The sequence below is a fragment of the Falco naumanni genome, chromosome 8 (assembly GCF_017639655.2).
Source record: "Falco naumanni isolate bFalNau1 chromosome 8, bFalNau1.pat, whole genome shotgun sequence".
NCBI classification, from domain to species: Eukaryota; Metazoa; Chordata; class Aves; order Falconiformes; family Falconidae; genus Falco; species Falco naumanni.
The window spans coordinates 23,543,700-23,567,874 of NC_054061.1; the positions used below are offsets into that span (position 1 = coordinate 23,543,700).

The window sequence follows — 24,175 nt, forward strand, 5'->3', positions numbered from 1 at the left end:
TGCTGCATGGTGGCCTTGGACCTACAGGTCTGGCCAGGATGTCCCAAGCTGATCCTTCTAGCTGGAGCTCCCAGCAGCTGCTACAAAAACTTTCCCAGCCACACCAGCCCAGCTCTGGAGGAACCGGGACCGCAGGGACACCACAACGGTCAGTCAAAACCTTTCAGCTACACCTTCCCACGTAGAACCTGAGCAGCTTTAACCACTCTGTTTCCAAAATGACTTTAACCCTAGATAATGCAGAGTTGTAAGACTGGTAACAGGGACAGCCCCAAGGAAGAGAGGAAGGAAGATGGTCTAAAGACTCATCCAGGGGCTCCTGTGATGTCTCATCTCGGTGCGTACCCATCTCTTACCCAAACAACCCGACCCACACAGCTGGAAACCTAACTGCAGGTTTCGAGTCTTTGCAGCACCCTTTGCAATTCCTGCGGTGTCCATGGTTCCTCCTAGTGCCAGTACCAGCCCTCGCCAGCTGAACCCTGCTGTGCTGTGCTACCACCCAGAGCCAAGATCCCGTTTCAAAAGCACTCTCGTTGTACTTGCTTTGGCTCTTGCAGCGTTAGGGCCAAATTCTCATTTCCTTTCTCAGATCCTTACATACACAACTAAGGAATTCATCCAGTCAACGAAAACTAACCTAAGAAAGTTTTTGCTTTTAAAACTAAGTCAGTCAACGCCAACAACAGGAACCTTTTCTAAAATGCTTTTGTCTTTTTGTTGCTCTTCCCTCCCTGTCGATTCATGTAAATAACCGGAGCCCCTCCAGCTTCCCAGGAAGCTCTCGCCTTCTCCATTTAGGGAGCACGGAAGCCAGGGCCTGCAGGAACAGCTCTTGGTTTACATTGAGTCACTTCAACTCCTTGAATTACTTGAGCTTTAACGTTCCACCCCAGAGCCTGGGCCCGTTTTATCCCACCCTGCGGGCAGGAGCGACGCCTGCGCTGGGCGCACGCTGGTGTGAGCGGCAGGGTCCGGCCACACCAGCACCACAGCGAGCCGGTGGGCAGGGGCTGCCGCGCTCCCCCCACGCCTGGCAGCATGCTCATCGGCTCGTGGCAGCGTGCTCGGGCCAGGCAGCGACAAGAACGAGAGGATCTGCCAAATCGTTTGCAACGAGCTCTCTCTTCTAGCTTTAGGCTTGTCATATAGTCAAGCCCATAGTAGGTGGGGGCAGCCCAAAGATGCAAATTTTATTAGTATTTGGGCAAGTCCTGAAAAAAATGTATTTATCCTTTTTCAAGCGTTACCTTCAACCTGTGGCCTGAGGGGGGCAGGGAATTTTCCTACAGGCCATCCAGATGGATGCTGAACAGTCACAGCTCATCAGGCTCATACGCACACACACTCACATGCATATTCCCTATTACATCTTTACAACATACCATTTATTATCTTAAATAAAGATGAGGGATGATGCTTTTTTACAGCAGTGGGCAAATCCCCCAGCCTGCAGTGAGGCGCTGGCCACAGGCTGCTGCCACCACCTTGCTTCCAAGCTGCACGGTGCTACTCCCCCGCTCCCAAATACGACTACCCTTCCCTGTAAGCACGGGGAAAATGGCCAGGGGTCAGGTATTAAGGACTGACAAATCCTTCTGTTAAATGACAGACTAAATTGTATGTACATCTGAGAATACCTGATGTACACTGTGACTTCCAACATGTCCTTACTGGGACTGCAGTAACAGGGCACAAAAGCAACCGTAACATGTCACAGAGTTACTGACAGCAGCTTGCTAACTTGAGTAAAATTGCAGGGATCACTGTAACATTTTTTTTTTTCTTTTTACAAACAAGAAAGAGGCCATCCGGTCTTGCTCACACCACCTCCTTTTTATTCTGCTGTCCCCTCAAGGGTGCAAGCCTGCCCCAGCCATCAGGGCTGCAAGCCACTGACACTGGAGCATTCAAAGCCTGTAGGGAACACCACACCGGGTGCTTTAACACCTAATTCCTGGCAGAAAGAGGTCTTTAACATGAAGGTCAGCACTAAAACAATATAAAGTGTCACAGACGCTTAACAGAGGCCCTAGCAGACAGCCAGCGTGACCAGATGGGAAGCCCTCCAGCTCTGCTCCCACCCCAAAACAGGATCACATCAGATCCGAGGCCCTCAGCACGAGCAGCGCAAGGAGACTGCACTGACCATGCCAGCATTTGTTTTCTCATTAAAAAACAGAACTTACATTTCACACACTTCTGACACGAGCGCTCACTTGCCATAGAAAAATCGGATACAGCAGTGTTTTTGATATCAGACACCTAACCAGCCAGCTCATCCTTACAGACACGGCTTCTGCCTTTCACGTGATGCCAACATGCAAGCTGGCGCTGGTGTCTGCGGGTGCCAGCCAGAGCTTCCTCACTCGCCGTTCCCTCTTGTGCTCCAGGGGAAGTGGATTTGGTGAATAATCATGCATATGCACATTGAGGAACCAAAAGTGGTGCAAACTACTGCTATATTTATCAGCAGATAAGGCCAGACAGCAGCTGCAGCGAGTCTCTCCCACACTTCCCTGTCTGTGACTCCAAGGATGCTGGCACGCGGACAGAATACGCATCTTGATATTGCAGAAGCTGCTGCTTTGCCACAGCGAAACAGCACGCGTGACCAAAGGGCCATTTTCCTCTTACCTTCGCTAAGGTACAAGGCACTTCTTGAAGATAACTGAATTGAACGGAAGCTAAAAATGAAATGCACATTATGTAGCTTGGAATATTAAAAAACGGCACTGCGGTAATTCCAGGCCGAGGATCGGAAGGCAGATACAACCCTGCCTGCGGCAGCAGGACCAGGCACACTAAACGCTGAAACTAACGTTTGCTGATGATAAATTGCACTCACCATAAAGTCTATATTGTTGTCTTCATTTCGGAAGTGCTCCATCAGCTTCTCAAAGCGCTGCTTCTCTCCACACACCTACAAAAGAATCACCACGTGCGTGTTAAACTACAGCTTGTGAAGGCGAGCATGAAAAACATTTAAATAGCAGCTTATCTGCTTGCTCAAAACCTCTCCGTCCAGGGCTCCTCTCTAGTTAAAAATATTCTCCTTCATGACAGATCCAGCTGAATAATCGTATGTGAACACCTGCACTGCAAGTCTAAGGGGTCAAGTACAATTGTAACATAGTTCTTTGGATCTCTTTTCCCCTTAAAAATTTAATCATACCCACTGATGGCAGAGAATAAGCAACAGAGTTGTACCAGGCTACGCCACAGGAAGGCTCAGCCTCTCTCGCAGTTCCGAGCTGGCTTTCCACTGTAATATAATGTAATTAGGAAGAAGACCAAATTACAGGGAGGAAAAAAAAGATAATTATCACCGGCTGAACGAGAAATGAAATACATCAGCATAACTATCAGCTGGTCAGAATTACAGAGCCATAATACAGGGGTGTTGGCAGGAAACACAGGCAACTTCAGGGAGAAGTAAAATCTAAGACAAAGCAGGTCTTGGGATATTGTTTAAATCTTGTAACTTCCCAGTAGCTTCTCTGGATCACTCCTACTTTTCTCAGCACACAAACGATCCAGAGTAATCCACACCAAATCACAAAATACTACGTAAGCTGGAAAGCCAAAGGGAGCAGAGGTGAGCACCCATTTCCCCATCCTCCCCTAGCTGAGCAACTGCAACTCCTCCCTCTGTGGTGCATCGTCCGGGGTTATTTTTTTCTGCCCTCCATGCACGGATTACACCCAACAACACCCACGCTGCAGGGGCAGGGGCAGGAGCTGCCCTGCACACAGCCGCCCCAGTAAGCCCTACGATCCCAGTACAGGCGGGAGGCGATGGGTGCAAGGCAAAGTGTCCCACAGGTTCCCAGATTCACTGAGAGCTTTCTCCTACCCTGCACCAGGAGTTCTCGCTTGCTGGACTTTGGTGTCAAACTGAGCAGTGGATTCAGGAAGAGCACAGGCGTGCTCTGCTGAACAAAGCGGTAAATGCCTGCGTAGGCACATCCGCGCACCCGCAGTGTTAAATGCTGCTCCCTGCTTCGCCCCCCGCAGATGCTGGCTGTTTGCAGAGAAGCAGCTCTGAAAGACGCTGGTTTGCTCTTAAAGGTCCTGAAAAAGAGAGGCCGGTCATCTGGAGGACTGAAACTTCCCTTCTGCTGAGGAACAAAACCCTCGGTGAGGCCAAAAGGCTCCCTCCTTCCTTACCCAGACTTCACTCAGTGCCCCAGGAGCACTGGGTGCTATCGATGAGGAGCAAGGGACACGGCAGCAGGACCGTCCGTTAGGGTCCGCCAGGCTCTGAGCAGCACATCCCCCAGGACATCAGCTGCTCTCTCCCTTAGCAGCCAGCTCATGGCACAGTAGTTATGTAAAATTAGCCAGCGAGCGGTAATTAAGGATTGGTGGGAGCACTGGATACTGCTTCTTTATAAACTAACCTCTCTGGGGCAGGGACCTATTCTTTCTAGGTATTTCTACGCTTGTGTCACCCACAAGGAGAGCAAATCCCCAAGTGGGGTTTCTAAATACTCCCCAAAAGCAAGTTCTTCACAAAGTATGCATTACTATTGCCGTCTCAGCTTCCTCTTTCTAACTGTATCTCAGAGTACGTACTTACACAAAGATTAAGGCACCGAGTAGACCTCACTGAAGTCACACAGACTTTAGTGGGCCCTAAACTGAGCTGATCCTGAGATCTGCAGAACACCATGAGCAGTGGCCCGCTGGGTGACCTCTCGCCACGCTTTCTGCTGCTGGTTATGACAGAATAAAACATACTTGTGGTGTATGTGATACATCTTCTGTCATTCCTGAGCAAAACTGCCACAACTGGGTTATTATTCAGATATTTGTGGTCAGCACCTGACGTCAATGGGAATTCTGCCCCTGGATCTCTGTGAGGACGGGATGCCGGTTACAATGAACTATTTGATAATGTTATCATCAATATTCATGGTCACAGTCTCACAAGTTGTAAGTGATGGGCTCCATGCAGGCTCAGCCACCCTTACCCGCACAGCCTCTGGCAGGCAAGGCACTGAAGTCGCACACAAACAATTGATGAAGTTGTATTTAAGTGTTTCCAGCGGAACCTTAAAAGACTCACAAGGTGGAATGAACAACTTAACAATGTATGCAGCCTCACGAAAAAAACAGATTACGCTGGCTGGTCAAGCAAATTATCCTGACCTTAAACTCAAAGGACTCGGCGCGCTCTGCAGCCTATGCTCTGAAATTGGTTTTGAAGCATTAAATGCCTTTACACAGGCTCAGGCTGTCCCCTGGGTCCATAAAACACATGTTAAGGTCTAAGCTGGAGTAAACCAGAGCCCAGACAGACCCACTCTTGGAAGGAGCAAAGCCCAGAGACCACACAGATGTTCCTGATGGTTAGAGCAGCTCCAAGGACAATGGGGGGCAGGGGAGCGAGCCTCCACAGCCTGCGTCACCGGGGCACAGCCTCAGGCTCTGCAAAGCCACCAAATGGCCCAACAAAACCCAAATGGCCAGCAGCACCCTCAGGAAAACAGGGAGATCGTCGGGAACATTCTGCCATGACTCTCCTGGTTTCACAAGAGTGCGTTTAAAAGCGAGAGCGCAGTCTGGCGGGGACCAGAGCATCTCCGCACCAGAGCACAGCACCACACCTGCCAGCATCCCATCCCGCTCCCCTGCTCTCTGCCTGCAGGACCAGGAATCGTTTTGTCATGAAGAAGCTCAAGTTCATTGAACATGCTGCAATGTGACCTATTCCAGGCACTCACCACGAATGTCCTACCGGGCACCTTCTTACCAAGAGCCCCCCAAAAGCCCTCCCTGCAGGGTGGAGCCTGCAGGCACGCAGCTCTACTATGGCATACACCACTCCTGGGATGCACAGGCTTCCATGCAGGAGCAATGTGTCCTTCGGGAGGAAACGAGACAGAACGCCAAAGAAAGGCCAGCCTCCATCAGGAAGAGCCAAAGAGAAAACCAGAATCTGGCTGAGTTTCAGGAACCTACTGGCACTGTAAGGATCAAAGGCAGCAGCTGCTCACCGATACAATTTGATTTTGGAGGCGTACTCTGGGCGTGATCCAAGCAAAGCCAAGGAACCCTCTCCTCCACTTGCACCACAGGCTGCTTAGGTGCACTCGTCCCTACGTCATTATCCCAAGCCATTTTTTCCCTACCATAGTAAACGGGCTGGTATTTCACTTCAACCAACTGCAAATCCTGTCAGCGCGCTCCATACTCTCCCCTCCCCACAAAACAGTTGAGAGTCAATGGGAAAAAGAAAAAAAGCAGGTTCATCTCAACTTTGAGCTCTAAACAACTGCATCCCTCTTGTACCCACATCAGAAAAAATGGAGCAGATTTAAAAAAAAAAAGTCACGAACAATAAACTTGTATTGTGGAAACAAACATGGCAATGGTGCATACGATCAACTCAACGATAAAAGTCAGAAGGACTGATTTCTGGGAAATCTAATGTAAACCATTCCACATGTATGAGAAAAGCTGACATAAACAACCACAAGCCATTTATGGCTGGCTAATTAAATTAGGGAGCAACCCCAAGTGCTGTACCCCAGCAGAGAGCTGCCGATGCCGGGACGCGGGCAGCCCTGGCTGGGACACAGCAGCTGATAGCAAGAGGAAAAGCAACAACAACCTGCGGCTTTCGGTGGCTGCTCGCAGATATTTCACACTATCATCAGATGAGTCAGCGCTGGGAACATGTGCGCTTCAAGAGACAGCGAGCTGCCTTTCATGAAATGATATAATTTATCCTGGAAGATTAAAGAGAGTAAAACTGTAGATGAAGCCTACAGCCTGAAAATTGGCCATAATCCAAGACGAATGCTGAAATCAAATCCCACCACATAAAACCATATGTTGCCATTTATATTTGAATAAATTTCCAAGGTCTGTCATTTGGAAGGGTGGCTGGGACTAAGAAAGGCTGATCTTTCTTTTATTAGCATTATTCTGTGTAAGAAGCAAGATTAAAACGGGTTACCACAGCTATAAAAAACCTCTGTCTCTACTTAGGCTGTGAAAAAAAACTTTTCAGGTTGCATTAAGCCCACGTCATTCTGGAAGAACAATGTGGCTTTATGGAAAACCACCCACGAAGAGTCCCGTCTCTGGAAAGGCTTTGGGTGCTAACGAAGTAAACCCATCACAGATCTGTTACAAAGGTACAATACAATCCGATAAGGAAGCAAAAGGATTCATTATGAAAAACGTAGCGACGATTATATCCGTGTCCACCTGTCAATGCCCTCAAGTCATACAGTTCACATCCAGACCACCCAAGAGCCAAAGTTCAACTACGACAGTGATCACGTTGCTCCTGCTCACATGGCTGCATCACTATAAGATGTGGCAGAAAGGCAACCCGGGCAGACTGCAAAGGACAACGAGGATATTTTGGAAAAACTGAAGGTGTTTTCATGTGCAGTGCCAGGCCAAAACTGAAAATCGAAGGTGACCAAAGCACATCCATCACCCTCCTGCCACAGACGACGCGAAGCACCACCTCATTCTGCCGGAGAATGGAGCTCGTAACTAAACCCACCACAAGCGAATACAGCGTCTTGCATACAGGGACGGCAGTGAGCACAGGCAGTAGCTCAGGCTTTGGAGCTGCAGCTTGTGGGCCAACGGTACAGAAGCACGCTACGAGACACAGCTGCCGGACTGCTACCTCCTCCGCAGCTGGAGGATGGATGCTCTTAAGTGTGAGACACAGTGCCCCATCCAGCCACAGCGACTGCCACTGCCCTGACACGAGTGTGGGTCTCAGCAGAGCAGGGGACAGAGGAGGACAGCTCTGAGACAGCAATGTACACGTTTGAAGAAAAGTTCCCGGAGTTACACAGCGTCCCTGTGCCGGGGAGCAGGTAAAGCCTGGTGGTCCCAAACTCCACATAGAAAATGAAATCATTTTGGTTGCATCTGCACTTGGGATGGATATGGTCTGTCATGGCAAAGGCAGCTAACAGCGACCTCGAGGCAGGACAAACAATCCTCTGGAGGACCCAATTTAAAATACTTAAGCCTTAGGAAAGGCTTTGCAATACAGGACATTTTCTGTAAGTGTGAACATTAAAATGACCATCTAACCATGTGTTGCCCAAAGGCTGTTTTAAGCTGCTCCCTCCGCCTTCCGTAACTTCTTGAGTTCCATTAGAGGGAGAAGCGGCAGCACCATTTCACAGCAAAGACACACCGTGTCGATGAACGCAGCCCATGCTGGATGTGGTGTTATAAACACCCTGATGTATACGCAACCCAAAAATTCATGGGACCCTTTGTGACCCTTTTCTCCTGTCTGTGCTCCTTTGTCCGGCGGCACAATGCCGGCTTTCTCTCCCCCACAACAGCCCACTGTGATCAGCAGATCCCACCACCAGCAAGCAGCACTCCACAGGGACACTTTGTTTGGACTGATCATGCTGACATTTTTGCAGTTTGCTGAAGGACAAAAAAATCACTTTTCCCCTAAGTTCCTGGTTAAGTAAACAGTTATTTAATACTTACTAGGTTAAAATACCTTTTACTTCTCTACCAGCGGGGTTAAGGCACTCTCAAAATACTGCTGCAGTGTGAAAGACAACAAACGCATTTACATTTTCCAGCACTTGCAAACAGTTTCTTCTAGTACTGAGTTATTATAATGGCCTGTAAGAATAATTCAGAACTGCTGTTTTCAGTGCCACCATTCATTATTCAAATAGAGCAATCTGACTCTGAATTAAGCATTGTGAAAATCAAGGGCTGAACAATATTGTCTCCCTTTGCCGGAGTGAAAACCGATGGAGGTGAACAATGAGGTTCATTGCCGTGCCCCCGCCCTTTCAGCTCGCTGCCCAGTGATTCCGATGGAGCCGGCATCTGTAAGCTCAGCACTAACAGCCCCAGCCAGGCGCTGCATGAGGGGATTGCAATTCTTCTCACCTGTCAGATATTTCGGAGCAGCGAACACATAAGTCAATTAAACTGATGATAAAGGGCGCGTCGGCGGGTCGGACCTCGCGCCTCTCTCGCCCCCTGTTCTCCAGCACGTTAGGGCAGCTCTCCTCTCCCCAGCACGCAGAGAAGTTCAGACGCTGGAACAACCACCAGACACTGAGCTTCCCAAAAGTCTTCTGGATTATCTGAATTCCGATTTGTTTTCTTGGCATTTCTTCTTCTCTTGGAGCAAAACGAGGTAGTTTCTTAAAAGGTACAGTTCATCTTAGGAAAAGCACCTCAATTTTGGTTTTACTTTTAAATAGTACAATTATTTCCCATACAGAGAAGCACACAAGCATACACTCACCTTACCAGATTCAGTTATTTTGGTATATGCTTGTATAATAAGCAATTTAACTGCTCTGCTGGGTGACAGCCAAAGTCAGGAAGTGTTCCCTGCGGAGAGCCAGGATTATTCCTGGCTGGCTTTCTGTCTCACTACAGATCCTAGTCAATTCTTTTGCCTCTTCAGTTTGGATCTGTTTTAAAACTACTATTGTGCTTATTTAAAAAAAAAAAAAAAAAAAAAAAAAAAAAAAAAAAAAAAAAAAAAAAAAAAAAAAGGGGTAGAGTCCCTCTGGTCTTTTCCCAGAAAGATTTAATTGTTTTTAAAGTAAATTCTCCCATGTTTAAAATGGAGATTAACAAAAAGCTGCAGAAGGATTTAAGATTAAGCTCCTTAAAATTTTAATTCAGAGTCCTGTGAAGTATATTCAAGAACTGTCATTTTCAGATCTTCACTGAAGCTGAGGAAATTAATATGTTAAAAAAAAAACACAAAAAAACCCCAAATTTCTTTATAACTGTTTTCACTATGCAATCATATTAGCACTGTTGGGTTGTGAATTTTTTTTAACAAATCTGTAAATTTACTGGAGCTATTCATTTATTGGCTGCTACGCCTTCAGTAAATTAAAAACATGTACACTATGTAAATAAAACAGCTAACTAGAAATACCACAAAAATTTTCACTTTTGAAGCAAGGGCACAAGCGAGTTGGAAAACAGCTTTCTGCCCTCAGCCCGAACAAGCTTTCATTCCGTTGAACCAGAACTTTTGTGTTATTTCTGTTTCTGGTTGTTCTCACCCAATGTCATAACCTTGCTCGCAGTTCACCTGTCCACATTATTTCTCTGCCTCAGCTCTAAAGAATCCTCGTGAAGGTTTGGTAATGCTGTGATAGCTGCAACTGACTATGCAGTCTTTCAGCTGGGGAAGAAGTTCATTCGGGTGGTGGTCTCGCTGCCTGCTTTCCAGGGATGCCCCACCATGCTGGCCAAGCTCTGGGTGCAATTAGGCTAATGCAGGTATTTCTGGAGATATATGGTGCCCTAAAACCTTTGCCTCCAGGCTCTGCCAGTGATGTTTGCTGCAACTGAAGAGAAACAGGCTGAGAGACTCTGGTTCTGACTGTAAGCAACAGTTCCTTAAAACTAACCCAAAAGTCAAAGGGCTATATATATATGTATACATATATACATATGCATGCAAATACAGACATATAATATGCAAAGCATTATGTAATTTTTACTAGGAACACACAACCACAAGACACATTACCATGAAGCAGACCTAACCCACGGCACAGCTCAGAGCTGGACCCTGAGGCGTCCAAGCCACGGTCTCCATCAGGGCAGCCCCTGATAACATCATTATCAGGCTCCCATCCATGCTCACTTCAGGCTCCCTGGGAAGGGACTCCAGGAGCAAGCTGCCCCCAGTTAAACACTACACCAGTCTCCAGTTGAACATAACGCAAGTCAGCTGGGAAAGCAGAAACTCCTTTACAAACTGCGCTTTCAAGAGGAACGCAAAGCAATGCAGGGTTTCGGTACTCAGATCAGAAAAGAGACGGGGAAATGCACCCCAAGTTATAAACTGCTCTTGTACCCACGGGATTGCTTTCCCAAGGTGTGAGCCGCAGCCCAACACGTGTGACTGCACAGGTGGCCACCAAGCCACTGTGGTCCAGCCTGCAGGGATTCCTCACCCACCTGGCAGAGAGGGATGGTCAGTGATCAGCCACTCGTGATCCTACTGATGAAGTGACATCAGGTCACACGCATCTGCTCAGAGCTCACTGCACTGAAATTGCCCCCTTCAATATTTTGCTACATTTAAAATTTATTTTCCCCCAGTCGAAAATGTCAGCCACGTGCAAAGCCACATTTTCCCACACTCTGTTTCATGCCTCCAGGACCAAGACCTGGCAGAGTTTGAGTGAAAGTACAGCTGCCCTCTCGGATGGAAGGTGCTTGGGTTTTCAGCCTGCTGAAGACACCTTTATCTCACCACAGAACTCCTGACATGAGAACAGAGGGCTTGGTTATCCTCATATTCTTTTCCTCAGCTCTGTAAAACCTTCTGCATCTTCTAACTAGTACCAACCGAAGCAAAAAATTTCCTACACAATTCACTCTTGGCATACAAGTGTATTAGAAGTATCCAGTCGATGGCAGTGATGATTAAAAGATCTTCTCAATCTGTAGAATCTCATCAACATGAAAACATCCTTCCTTGGCAAGGCAGCAACAAACACAAGCATTTTGATTGTGGCAAGATGTCAGTGAAACACCAGAGAGCAATGGCAGCTTTGGAACGATGCTTGCTTAGGGTCCTGAGTTACCACCACATGGCTATGTCGTGGTTTAAGCAGCACCATCTCCACACCATGTCTGCATGAAGCGAGCAGAAGTGCGTGAGAAGCTGCACACTTGCACCTTGCTGGCTCTCACCATTTCTGATGGCCATGGGCAGATTCACCAGGACACCGATGTACCCAAGCTCCAGTGCAACACACCTTTGCAAATTCAAAACAGCATTTCCCAGGGGACAGTGAGGGGAGTAAATACTTACATATTTATTTAATTATTGGTGGGTTTTTAAATAAATTATTAATTAATATTTACTTACATAAGAGTAAACCCAAGTTTTATTATTGGCAGTAAAAGGCAGCAGCCTAATTATCTTCATAACCCCACATGCAATCACACTATTAAAATGAATTAACTACTCTGAATAAGCATTAGGAAAATATATCTTTTTCTTCCAACAGTGCACTCGGCCTCCTTCAATTTAAATGCGGCAAGCTCTCAGCAGCTGGTCGGTGACCCTTGGAGCTCCCCTAAAGCTGTCCTGCAGCTAACTCTGCTCTCCTTTTCCTCCCCTGGCATCCTGCTGGAGTGCATTTGCTCATCCTGCAAGACAAACCTCAGTCAACTCCGATAAAACCGTGTGGCCAGTTCTCACAAATCCATGGAAACAAGCACAAAGGGCCGGGAACACCGCTAAGGGAGCCCACTGGCAAGTGGGTAATGGCAGGGTCGCGGCCGTGCCGAAGAGCTCACCCAGCCAAGGCTGCAATATCCCATTAAGCAGCGTTTGCCTTCAGCGTGAGGTGCTGGGAGTAAGAGGGGGCTGCAAACAGAACCGGCAACAGGCCAGAAAGCATCAAAAAGATGACAGAATAGTCAATTGCCCCAGCTATTCCCATGCGTTACCTGTGGCACAGTAACTCCAAACCGTTTCCCATAAATATCCAGCAGAACTCAGTCAAGCATCACTCAGAGAAAGGGAGTTTTCCAGCTGCAGAGCGCAGGTGGCCGGAGCACACCTGGAGCCGCTTGGACAAAGGCAAAGCGCTGCTCCTGCCTCCAGCACCACTGCACGCTCCTGCTGCAGGACATCACGGAAGCTGTTGGAGGCCTGATGACACCGACAGTGCCCGTCCTGCAACTACAAACCCAGCCGAGCCACTGGGGCTTGTCTTGACATAGGGGCTAAGCAGCACCTGGGCTTCAAAAGTGATGAGAGCTGTGAAACTAACGTCTTCGAAAAAAGAACCATGGGACGGTGTACAAACCCACCTTGCTCAGGAACAAGCAGGGACAGGGCCTTTGCAGTTTAATTTGAACTTTCTTTCCCGTTTAACCCACATCGAGACTCCATGAAAATGGATGAGCTGAATTTAGGCTGGAAACTGAGGACGATTCAGTGATGCCTGCGCCGGCCTGGGAGGAACGAGCAAGCCCAAGGTGCATGCACGCGTGGGGAGTTTCTCTATCAGAGAGCCGGAAGCGGCTGTTCTGTCTGTGCCGAGCAGTCCCCGAGGCACCGAGCAGGCTGCAGAGAGCAGACTCGTGCACCACAGACTGACCAAAACCATTCCCTGCCTGTACTCAATGTGCAAACTCCTCCAGCGTTACAGGGAACACACAGGAGAAATGCAAAGACAGATGAGAAACTAGTGCTGATGTCTCCTTTAAAATTCCTGATTCATTCCATACAATACCAACGAGGATTTCATTGTAACCGCTTCCTGCCTTCTGGCAAAATTGAAAAAAAAAAAATAATAAATGTATTCAACTGCTCTGCCACTCGCTGGCCTGACGCAGGGGCTCGTCTTTCCTACCACCAGTGCGACTGCATGGAGCGTGGTTTCCTCAGCTCTAATGAACTTTGCACGAAACACTTGCCTTTCCTCCCCTCCATCCCCACCTATTCCTTCCCTCTCCTGACCTCCATTCCCCATCCACAACGATAGTTCCAGGGTTGCTTTTTTTCCTGTTGAGTTCAGCTTCATTCAACTCCATTTCAGGCTCCTCGTTGCACCTCTCAGCAGCTCCGGAATCGCCCTGTGTTTCTTTTTGCAGAAGTGACCTTAACCCTGCCCTAAGGCACCGAGCCCAGCACCCCACACAGAGTGGCCACCCCGGCACAGGATCAGTGACTGCAGGTGAAGGAACGCCACTAGAACAATTTTCAAGAGACAGCTCAACAAAACAAACCATCCTCGCTTTGAACATCCTGCACCCAGCCAGAAAAAAGATTAGCCTGTAAAATAATTTTCAAATGAAAAGCCGTTTTCTAAAAGAATTCTTGACGAGATTCAGATCAGCTGTGGTTTTCCAGCTCAGTCAGACCCTGAGAACCAAACGCGGTTCCCATTTACATCAGGGCAAAGCTCAAAGCCTAATGAAATATTTGATGTTCACCCCGATGTAAATGAGAGCAGAATTTGGTCCAAAATATCCTGTTTTCCCTACTGAGTTTATTACAGGGTGAGTGTTAGGCAGGAGTTCAGGTTTCTTTTGAAGTTCTTTTATGGCAAGGAGCTAGAGTGGCAGAGATCTAGTCCGACGAGTCGAATCTGTCTTAAATATGCACACAGGGTCTGATGAAAGAACCACAGAGAAGCTGTGGCAGCCCTGCAATGCGTAGCTACAGAAGCCACACAAGTATTATTGAGCTTACAGCAATTTAAATTGGAAGTATACTGCTAGAAATCTAACCCTGGGTACTTTACATGTCAGCAACTCAGAGATTTTTAATATACCAGTTGAATGAGTTACGAACACGAAAATTTGAAACCATTACTGAAAACTTGCCCAGGAGGAAACTGGAAAACAACAGCACAGAGCAAGAAATAAGCAACATAGTTGGATAAAGAAAAGAACAGCAAAATGCAGAACTGAGAAAGGTAAAATCCCCTCTCCTCAGCCGCTCGCTTCACCTGCATCTGACAGCTCCGCTATTGCAAATGATGAAACACAAGTAGGAATGGCATAAATCCATGCTGGCAGTCTAACTGAACACTTTACAGGGGAATTTTTGAATGCCAGCAGGAGAAAAGACAGGTGCTAGAGCACCTGGAAGAAAACGAAGGAGCAAAGCCTCAGCTAAAGGTGTCAGGAAGGCAGAAAGCAAACGGGAGGACACCCATCCCACCCTGTGACATGCACAGTGCCGCACGGGCTGGCCCACCAGCGGTGTTTCGGCTGTAGCCATTTGCCCAGCTTACCAGTAACCCCAGTAACCCCTCACACCAGCCTCCTTAACGAGTCCCATTCCTTCTACAATGGAGTAGTAATAAGCCAGAAGAAATTAAGCCTGGAATAATAACATTGTACTTTGCATGTTTACAGTGCTCTTCCTATTTAAAGCGCTTCTAGTACCCAATTGTTCTCCACAACAACCTCATCTGCATTTGCTCCTGTGACTCCTTCATTCCACAAAGGTGCAAAGAAAGACACGGGCCGGCAGCTTGCCCAGATGGATAAAGGGAAGAACCAAACTACAATTTCCAGTTCTGTGCCTGCATTAAAGGACCGCAGACCTTCCCCCGGTGGGAGCAGAACGCTTATCCCTGTACTCTGCTGGGGTCAGGCAGCAGCAGGGCTTGCTCCACGGTCACCCAGCCCTTCCAGCTCCAGCAGCCGGCCAGCAGCTGTCCCGTGTCCCATGCCCATCGCCTGTGTCCTCAGACACAACACAGCTCACATTATAGGACAGGTCTGGTCCCTCAAAGCTGAGGCTTCTACAACAGGCCCACACTGGAGATTCCTTCAGACCTTTTGCTCTGGCTCTGTACCACGGTGAGCACCTCAGAAATACAGTTATTTGTCTACGACATGCAAATATTACAGTGGATGTAAATCAGAGATTAGCATCTCCCCCCCCTGAAATAACTCCCCAAACACAAAAAGTAAAAAAATCAACAACTTGGCTTGTTGATCACCTGCATTAACCTACTTATAGCAACAGCAGCATTAAGGATAATCACGCTACGTGTTTATACATGGTCCAGTTGGGACTCATCACGTCTAACATTTTTTGAGCTGGAAAGTCTAGATTCCTTTTTTCTTTGATAATAAATCCACACAAACATCCATCTGCAAAATAAACTACAACAGCAGCTTTCTAGGACTCAGTTCCCCCACTACTGCTTCCAAAGCTTGATACAACGTTCTCAAATCCCACTAACCACTGCATGCAAACGTATGATACACTTGGACACATACACCCACCAACGACACTGTTCTGCCCCATGTGAGCCAACTTGGATACCTCTATTAATTTCAGCAGTGTTCCATCACAGAGACTTGATTTTGTAACTTCACAAATAAAATTCCTACCGATAGTAAAACCACGAGTTTTGCATTTCAAAGGTTTGCATAAATGGTTCTGAAAATGGAAGATCTAATAAACCATTCCTGGTTGTTTCAGAGACGGAAGAACCGGAGTGAAGCTCTCAAGATCTCCATTAGTTTCCCACTTCAGTGGCTCACCTCGCCTGACCAAAAGGTAAAGGGAGCAATTCACAGTCTGGATTAAGCTTGTTGGGATTATGGCTCTTTCACACAAACACGAACAAAATGATCGCATCAACACCACCATCTACTTCTTTGCAGCTCAAGCTGACTTATGGAAAGCCTGCAGTTTATGAAAAACCCTCACTGTAGGGAATTTAGCTGAATGAGAAAGCTCCAGTCAATAGTGACAAAACTATCAAAATGCACGCCAAATTCTAATGAAGCAGTAAAAACATACCTCCTTGAAGTTATCGAATGCAGATAAAATGATTTCATGTCCTCCTCTAACAAGGCAAACAGCTGCTAAAAGTTCTAAGACAAGGGCCTTTGTCCTGTGAAGAAAAGAAACAGTGACAGTCAATGACCACCACGTGCTGAACCACCTTCTCCCTACCTGCTGGCAAAACGGATGCACAGACGCTGGGAGCCACAGGTTGCATCCCGTGTATTTTTCATCCTTTGAAACTAGTAAACCTGCAAGGTGCATAACGCTGAGCATCACCTGATCCAGGGCATTTTGGCTCTCCCAGGATCATGCAGTAACTTCCCCCATTTTAACGCTTCTCAAACCATGCAAAAATTTAAATCACAAATTACGCTGGGGCAAATTCAAGCAAACCAAAGGCAGTGGCATAACGCTGGTAAGGGCAGCGCGGGTCAGCCTCCAGCAGCCTGCGCTCCCGCAGCGCTCGCCCGCACAGACCCCGAGAGGAGGCAGCTCCACGCCAGCCAGGGTCACCGCAGAGCAGCCCGGCTGTTCACGAACACACTTATAATTCAAATCTGTATTTTTCCAGATACAAATCTGAATTATTTTCTATGATAATCTGTATTATTCATAGCCACACACAAAAAAACCCCACCAACCAACACTCAACCCCAGAAAAAAAAAAAATGTGATTCACTGCAGTAAATATAGGATGCCTTAGCACGTCTTCCCCCTCTTGAATCAGAAATCTGGGCAACTGATTGACAGCAGTGCTAACACAGGCATATTAATGAGAGAACACAACAGATAACTGAAAGAAAAGCATGCAGCAGACTCAGTGTAACCCTAATATAAATAATCCCCATCACTTTCTTACAGGGTTCACGTAAGGCAAGAGCACCAACAGGACTTTATGGCCAGATGAGCTCTGAGCAGATAGTAAAATCATGCAGACACATATGAAATTAGTCTCATGCTAAAGCACTGACTCAAACCAGATGTTACAGAAAACGAAATACCTTTTGGCTTTCAAAGTGTCAAGGTTATCTTTGGAAACCAGATAAAATGTTCACTTTCCTAGGAAATTTTAAATGTATCATTTTCAATTCTTACTCAGCATTTTTTTTCCTGCTGTAAGAAGGAAATCCAAGCTCTTTCAGACAGGATCAAGGAGCTCTTACTATGGATCTTCAGTAATATCCCCTCCACGGGCAGGCTATGAGCCGGGGAGAGCCACCTCTGCGAGCGGAAAGCCCAGGGGAATGCCCGAGTCTCCAGAGCTGCCTGGAGCGCCCACACGCCTGGGGTGGGGATGGGGGAGAGGACAGATACGGCTGCGTCTGTGGCATCCATCTGGGCACAGCCAGGAGTCAGGAGCCCCTACAGCCATCCTCCACCCTCGCTCCGCAGTGTACACGGCCCGGGGATGGGATCGGCTCTGCAGCATCTCTCAGAGCTGCCGCTTCCCTTTTTGCACACCTCGGCCGACCCTAAGCACTCAGCTCTCTGGTTTCTTCAAAAGTTACAATGGGGCTAAAACAAAGAGAAATTAGGTTTTGAACAGCACTAAAGTTACGTTTTGTCTTCAGATTATTTTAGCCATATTTCAAAGCATTATTTTTTTATAAGCAGAAACCTAAATAACCCCCTTCTTTCAAAAATGAAAACTCAGGCTCTCTCTTGATCACCTGATTTTCAGGCACAGGACACCAAAAATGATTAAAACCAATAAACTTCCCATATCCTTCCCGTTTATCCTGTACCTAGGCTTGCTGACTTAGGGCTAAATAAAAGAAAGGAAGGCAGCACCTACTTCCATCAGGACACGATTTCAAGCAGTGCACTGTAAGGCAAGCGCACAGCCTAAGCAACAGCTATGTATATGGATACACAGATATATGCTGTTTAGTTTTGCCTCATCCCCTAGTTTTACCTTTCCTTGCAAACATCAGTGTGCCAGATTCAGTTTCATTAGACATGCAAGAGGCTCACAGCTCCAGGCTTGCTGGAGGTGGCTGCCAGGGTCACCAGTGTGCGCAGGACGAGGAGGGGACACAGCCTCACAGCCACCAGTTCCACTGCGCCACTGCCACATCACTGCCGTGGCTGAACAGCAACCCGACCCAGAACCACAATGAAACCCTCTCTCAAAGATATTCAAACATAAGGACCCTTCAGACAAAATTTCGCAAAGCAGGTTTTCCTACTCTTCAGGAAAACCCCACGCTGAGCCGCCCATGATCAGCAGACTCAGTGCAGCAGAGCCGGCGTGCTTAGGCAGCAAACCTGCAGCGGAGGAGGCAGCAGCTTCTGAACCCAGCAGACCCAGACGGCGATCGCTCATCCATTTGCACCATTATCTGGATTTAATCTGATGCAGAATCAAGTCTGGGTTTTTGCTACAGGTTCGTGCATAAACGTACCCCTGAAAATCCCTTTCCAAGTACTCCTTACTTACCTACTTCTTAAAACTCTAAAAGCAAGCACAGCCTACCTGGGATTCTTGTTGTTCAAACTTAGTGCAATTTCATTAACGGCATGTGGATGCGACATGACCATATTGAATCCGTACTGAAAAGAGAAGGGGAAAATATTGTGTCAGCTTGGAGACTGAAATTGTTATTTTTAAAATCCAACAAATTACATATCTCTGACCAGAACTGGCGGCAGTCTTTCACGATCCTGTAAGCCAAACAAAACCTTGTCGAGTTTACCAAGTCAGTCAGAACATTTCCATCTCCCACCGTGCCTAACAACTGCTCTGCCGTTAACAGCATCAAAAGTGCTTGGTTTGGCCATGTCAGCCATCAAAAAGGGGTCCAAGAGCTGATCCTACACCACTGCCAACCCCTCTGCTCATCCTTTCTCCCTCCAACCCCTTTTTAATTCTGACAGTCAAGCGCATCATTTATTCTCTAAAGAGGAATTTGCAATTCAGCTGCCAAAATCACTCCTTTTCCAGCACGCATGCTGCCATACAGTGACTACACCATGCAGTTATTGAGCAAGTACTGCTGGCATTCCTCTCCAAAACCAAAAAAAATAATTGCTTTGGAAAATAATGTATCGGTTATCAGTGTACAGGCACTGTTTGCATCCTTCCCATCAGAGGTATGGCACCCTGTAAACCCCACGGAGCTGGTATCCCAAGGGCAGAGCTGACATACGCAGTGGTGTTACAAATGCCTTGTACAACTGCACAGCTCATAACAAAGGTGTTCACCACAGACTTTCTCTGAAGCACAAAACTTTTCGCCGATACTGTTTTATCAAAAAAACCCACGTCTCTGAAGCTACCTGGGTATGCCATGACCGCAGCATCCCAATGAAGAGAAAAAAACCTAATGAAAATAAGATTAGGTTTGGTCTAGTTTATTCCTTGACTTACAGTTACTGCGACTGCCTTGCCATAAATATCTAACAAAGGTGAAAGCTTGGATTTTCCATCAGTGTATAGCTCTTCTGAAAAATTCTTGTATTTCCTAAATGTCAGTACTAAACTCTGAGCCAAATTCTAATTTCAGTTGTGTGGCTGCATGCCTCATCAGTGAGTGCAAAGTGAGCCCGTCAGTGAACAGAGGAACCGGCCCAGTATGCACCCACTTACCTACGTGTGTCTCCACATCTGTACCCCACCATCTGCATGGGTACACACGGACTGTGTTACATCACTTCCCAGCTACACTGCCTAAGAATGAGTTCAGAATTTAAACCTTTTCATCAGTTTTACCTTAACAATTCACCCCTAACCTTTTCCTCGCCCCCTCTCAACCATAAAACAGTTAAGTGGTTCAAAAGAACAAAAAGGGAAATACCTGGTAATTCATTATGGCCCGTAAACACATGATGCAGACATGAACATCATCTTTTTTACTCACTAATCTGGAATTTTTTAACGTTCTTCGGCTTGGCAAGGTGTTATACCTGCAAACAAAAACAGCTCTCATCAATCACAAGACTGGTTTTAGGTGGTAAGAATAAAGGAACAGAAATATTCCTCCACTGGGTGAAAACGCAGACCCTTTCAGTTCTGCAGAGCTGAAGACCGCTGGACAACATACAAACAGAGCAGAAAAAAGGTCAGGGGCTGTTTACATTGGCAGCAGGCAAAGCTCCAGATGCTCGGCTCTGCAGCTGCCTGCTGGCCACCCAGCCCAGGGCCAGCACAGGCCACGAGCTGCCGGTCTCAGCCCTCCCACGCGGCGGCAGCACGACTCATCCAAAGGCAGGTACCTCCATCTCTCACGGCATGCAACAGGGCCAGAACGATCCACCCGCCAGCAGAGGTATTCCAGATTTTCTTCCATGCACTTTTACTTTGCATGAGCAACAGCACAGACTTCTAATGGAACTGCACATTCGTAGGCATCAGCAAACGTATTAATTCCCGCTGCATTGCCTTTAAGAATGGTGCCTCCCTTCTATTTTGCAGCTGAGCTTGCTGAAAGCCCTCCAAATTATTTGAGGAAAATACAGCCCTTAGGAACTTTCCTCAGAACAGAGGCATTAATTATTTTAATTATAACCCCTAACTGGTAAATCAACCTTGAATTCAATTAAATAAGTACATGGAATAAACACAAAGGGAAATCTTTGAATCTGTTACTTCTACGGCATAGCAAATGAAAACCACATTTCAGCTCTTCCCGAGATACTGCTTATTTTCTTAAAGAAAAAACACACTTTACAAGCTGAGCACAGGAAATTGGAGACAAGGAGACGGACTTCCATATGAAATACTTATCATGTTCTTGCATGTGTGAAACCAAATAAGCAACAAGAAGATGATGATTATGGTCAAGAAACTCTTTTGACAGTGATGCACTAAGTGCTGCAATCAGCTGATGGCATCCATGGTGCCGCCGCGCTGCCCCAGCCAGCCCCAAGACCAGCACGCTGCAGGACAAACCCCATCCCAAGTGGGGGGGTGGGGGGTGGTGTCTGCAGGACCACCCCAGCTGGGCCAGGTGCAGGGAGGTGCTCTGTGATGCTCTGCAGGCTGCCCTGAGCAGCCCCAGCCAGCCGCACCGCGGGTAACACTGACAGCAATGGTGTTTGGGGTTGGAAAAACACATTATTGATCATGTTGCCCCAATTTACAGCATAAAAACAGCCCAAAGAGAAGGTGCAGGCGGGTTCTCTGTTAGTCACAGGGCTGCAGCATCCTGAGATTTGCTCCTGATTTGCACCCATGCGAGTGAGAGCAGAGCCTAAAAGGGCACCAGCTCGCTGGCTAATGGAATGTCTAGGCAGGCACAGCAATCCTTTGGCATTGCCAACTATCACACTTGGGCCTGAAAACGGAGGAAGAAAGTATAAAAATCTGCTGATAGGAAGCCAGAAATAAGAACAATGCCATGCAAGTGCAGCAATGTGCAAATTCTGCCATTTGTTATGCAAAGAGCAACTCCACTGGGGGAGGAAAGAGAAATTTGTAGATGAACTTGACTGCTGGAGTAAGTACAACCTCCAGGAAAACCAAGGCTCCGTCAGGCAACTGCAGCTGGCCTCACTTGCCAATGCCACCTCTGCAGCCTGCAGCACAGAGAAGGGAAGGCTCCTCTCCTCTTTGGTTCGGGAAAACAACTGCAGCGGGGAAAGCTTCTGCGTGCCAGCGTCCTTAGCACCCACCACAGCCCCCAGCCAGGAGTTAGACGGGTCAGCGTGGGTACCCAAGCGACTCAAAGCCCAACGGCACCCACACACCAAGGGGGAGGGAGGTGAGGCGGTGAACAGGACAGCTTCAGGGGAGATGCAAAACCAGGCTTTTCCATCCAAGAACTATCCCAGCACTCCAAGAAAGTATGAGTGCATGGAAGGAGTCAACGGGGAAGGATCTGTCATTATTTCTTGTAACATGGGAACTATGTGGCATGACATAATTATCAGGTGACAGCAGCAAAGCAAACCTGGCAATTTTCGAGGCACTCCTCCACACAGTGTTCCAGAGAGCAGGAGTTCTTCAGCACGACTGCTGCGGAGCCCAGAGCCTGGCCCAGGTTCCAAAAGCACTTACACCAATTCACAGAGGGGAAAAAAAAATAATCCATCAAGAGCTATTAAACATGAAATGCGATCCTTAGATCAGGATGTTAAACCTACAGACTGCTGGAAGCAGGAGCATGTACCAGGAGGAACATCACGGGGCATCCGCCTGGCTCATACAAGTGCCCTAAGCACCTCCTGTGCTAAGCGTCTGGCCCTGGGCAATGTCAGGGGGGATCAGAGCAGCTTTGGCGTTATCACACTTCACTGTTTTCCTCTTTCTTTTCTTTCCTCTGCATATTCTGAGTGCATTTGAGGGGTTACTCTCTTTATTACTGATGCTGCTAGTGAACAGCTACTTGTCTAAAGTAATGCAAAGTACTTGTCTAAAAAATGCAAGCTACTCATTTTGTCAAAAAAAGTTGTAGCTTTTAAATTCAGTGATTAAAATTATTATTAATAATAATAATAATTAAGATTAATAACAAATAGAAGAACAAGTAATAACAGACTTGTTTTTTCTGACTCACTAGCTCACACTCTGACACACAGAACATACTTGCTAATTTTCTCACTGCAAATGGACAAAACAAAAGGAAAGAGGCAGCTGCTAGGAGGGGCTGGTGTCCGGGGGGGTGGCAGTGACCCCTGCACAGCAGCACCCTGGCCGTGCCAGCCTGTGCAGCTGCGGGAACCTTCCTGCTCCGCAGCTCCAGTGTGGGATGCGAGCGGGATGCACGGCAAGCTCCAGTGCCAAACCACCCTGCCCACGGAGAGCTGGCGACTCCAGGCTCCAGCAATTACTTCCCTTTGCTTTCATTTTCCAGGAGCGCCAAGATGAAAGAAACCCCAAAATTCAAAGCAGAATTCAGTCGCACTACTTTTTCTTCTTTTTTTTTTTTTTCCCCTCCATATATATGAATGCATAAATCAGCTCAGGGCACTCCAGACGGATTTCAGGTTTGCGGGAAACATGACCTAGTTTTGCCGGAGAACAGCCAGCCGTTAAGGCACGGGAGCCGGGGTTTGGGGGGCGGACCCCACAGAGGGGCACAGGCTGTGCCCCAGGGGACCAGGGAGGACGAGGCTGCTCCCCGCACTGTGGGGCTGGCCTCAGGCCACCGCCAGCCCCCTGGATGGTGTGCTGCACCACTCTCCCACCTGGGCTCTGGACACTTTGGCTGCTCCTGGTAGGAATGGGGCTGGCCAAGGAGCTCCAGCCGGGGCTGCGCTCCATCCTGCTGCGTCCCCACGGCCGGGCTGACAGCCCACGCACAGACCCTGCGCTCGGGGATGCAGTCGTTCTCCAGATCTCCCTTCCTGAGACAAAAGAGGACCAGTGCAACCTTTAACTGGGACCTGTACCTTGAGTCTGAACTGGTAAGTCTGGAAGCATTGCCAGCGCTGACTGGAGAACGCGTAACCACGTCGCACTAGCGTATTTCCATACATTCATTTCGCTAATATGACAAACACTGCAACAAAAAGATTTACAAGTCATTTCTAGTCATACAGAGATACTTCCTACAATAACTTATCTCAGTTTAAAACTACTAAAGGCTGCATACATTATTTAAATTTTAAATAAGCAGGGTAATCAGATCTTTATCATGCCACTGACAGAAGAAAAAAAAATCTTCCTCAGCGCCTGGTGTATCAACCCCTTCAGCTTCAGAACGGCTGTAAACATCTGACAGAGTTTTGGCAGCTGTAACAAATGGGAGCAAGTCTTCTTAAGGCAATAAAAGATGACCGTAAAGCTAGGCTATGGCATGGCCAGCTGCTTGAGGAGGGAGAATAAACAGAATTGGGAAGCAAGGATGCTCTGCAACCCTGGAGCACACTGGGTATGTTCCTCCCAGGGAACTCGGCTTGGGATGCAGCCACCTAGGTGGAGCCTTCATGGGCTGAGGGGTACTCCCT

The 24,175-nt window shown here is 47.5% G+C and overlaps 1 protein-coding gene across 11 annotated transcripts in view; it reads right to left on the minus strand.

Annotated features, from left to right (window-relative positions):
• Positions 1–24,175, minus strand: part of FMNL2 (formin like 2) — a 152,702-nt gene that overhangs the window by 23,164 nt on the left and 105,363 nt on the right. For all 11 annotated transcript variants that reach the window (XM_040604059.1, XM_040604054.1, XM_040604058.1 and 8 more), the window contains 4 exons: positions 20,083–20,191; positions 18,762–18,838; positions 16,298–16,391; positions 2,849–2,923 (listed from right to left, as the gene is read on the minus strand). In XM_040604059.1, the coding sequence (XP_040459993.1) occupies positions 2,849–2,923; positions 16,298–16,391; positions 18,762–18,838; positions 20,083–20,191 (355 nt within the window). The remainder of the gene's footprint in view (positions 1–2,848; positions 2,924–16,297; positions 16,392–18,761; positions 18,839–20,082; positions 20,192–24,175) is intronic.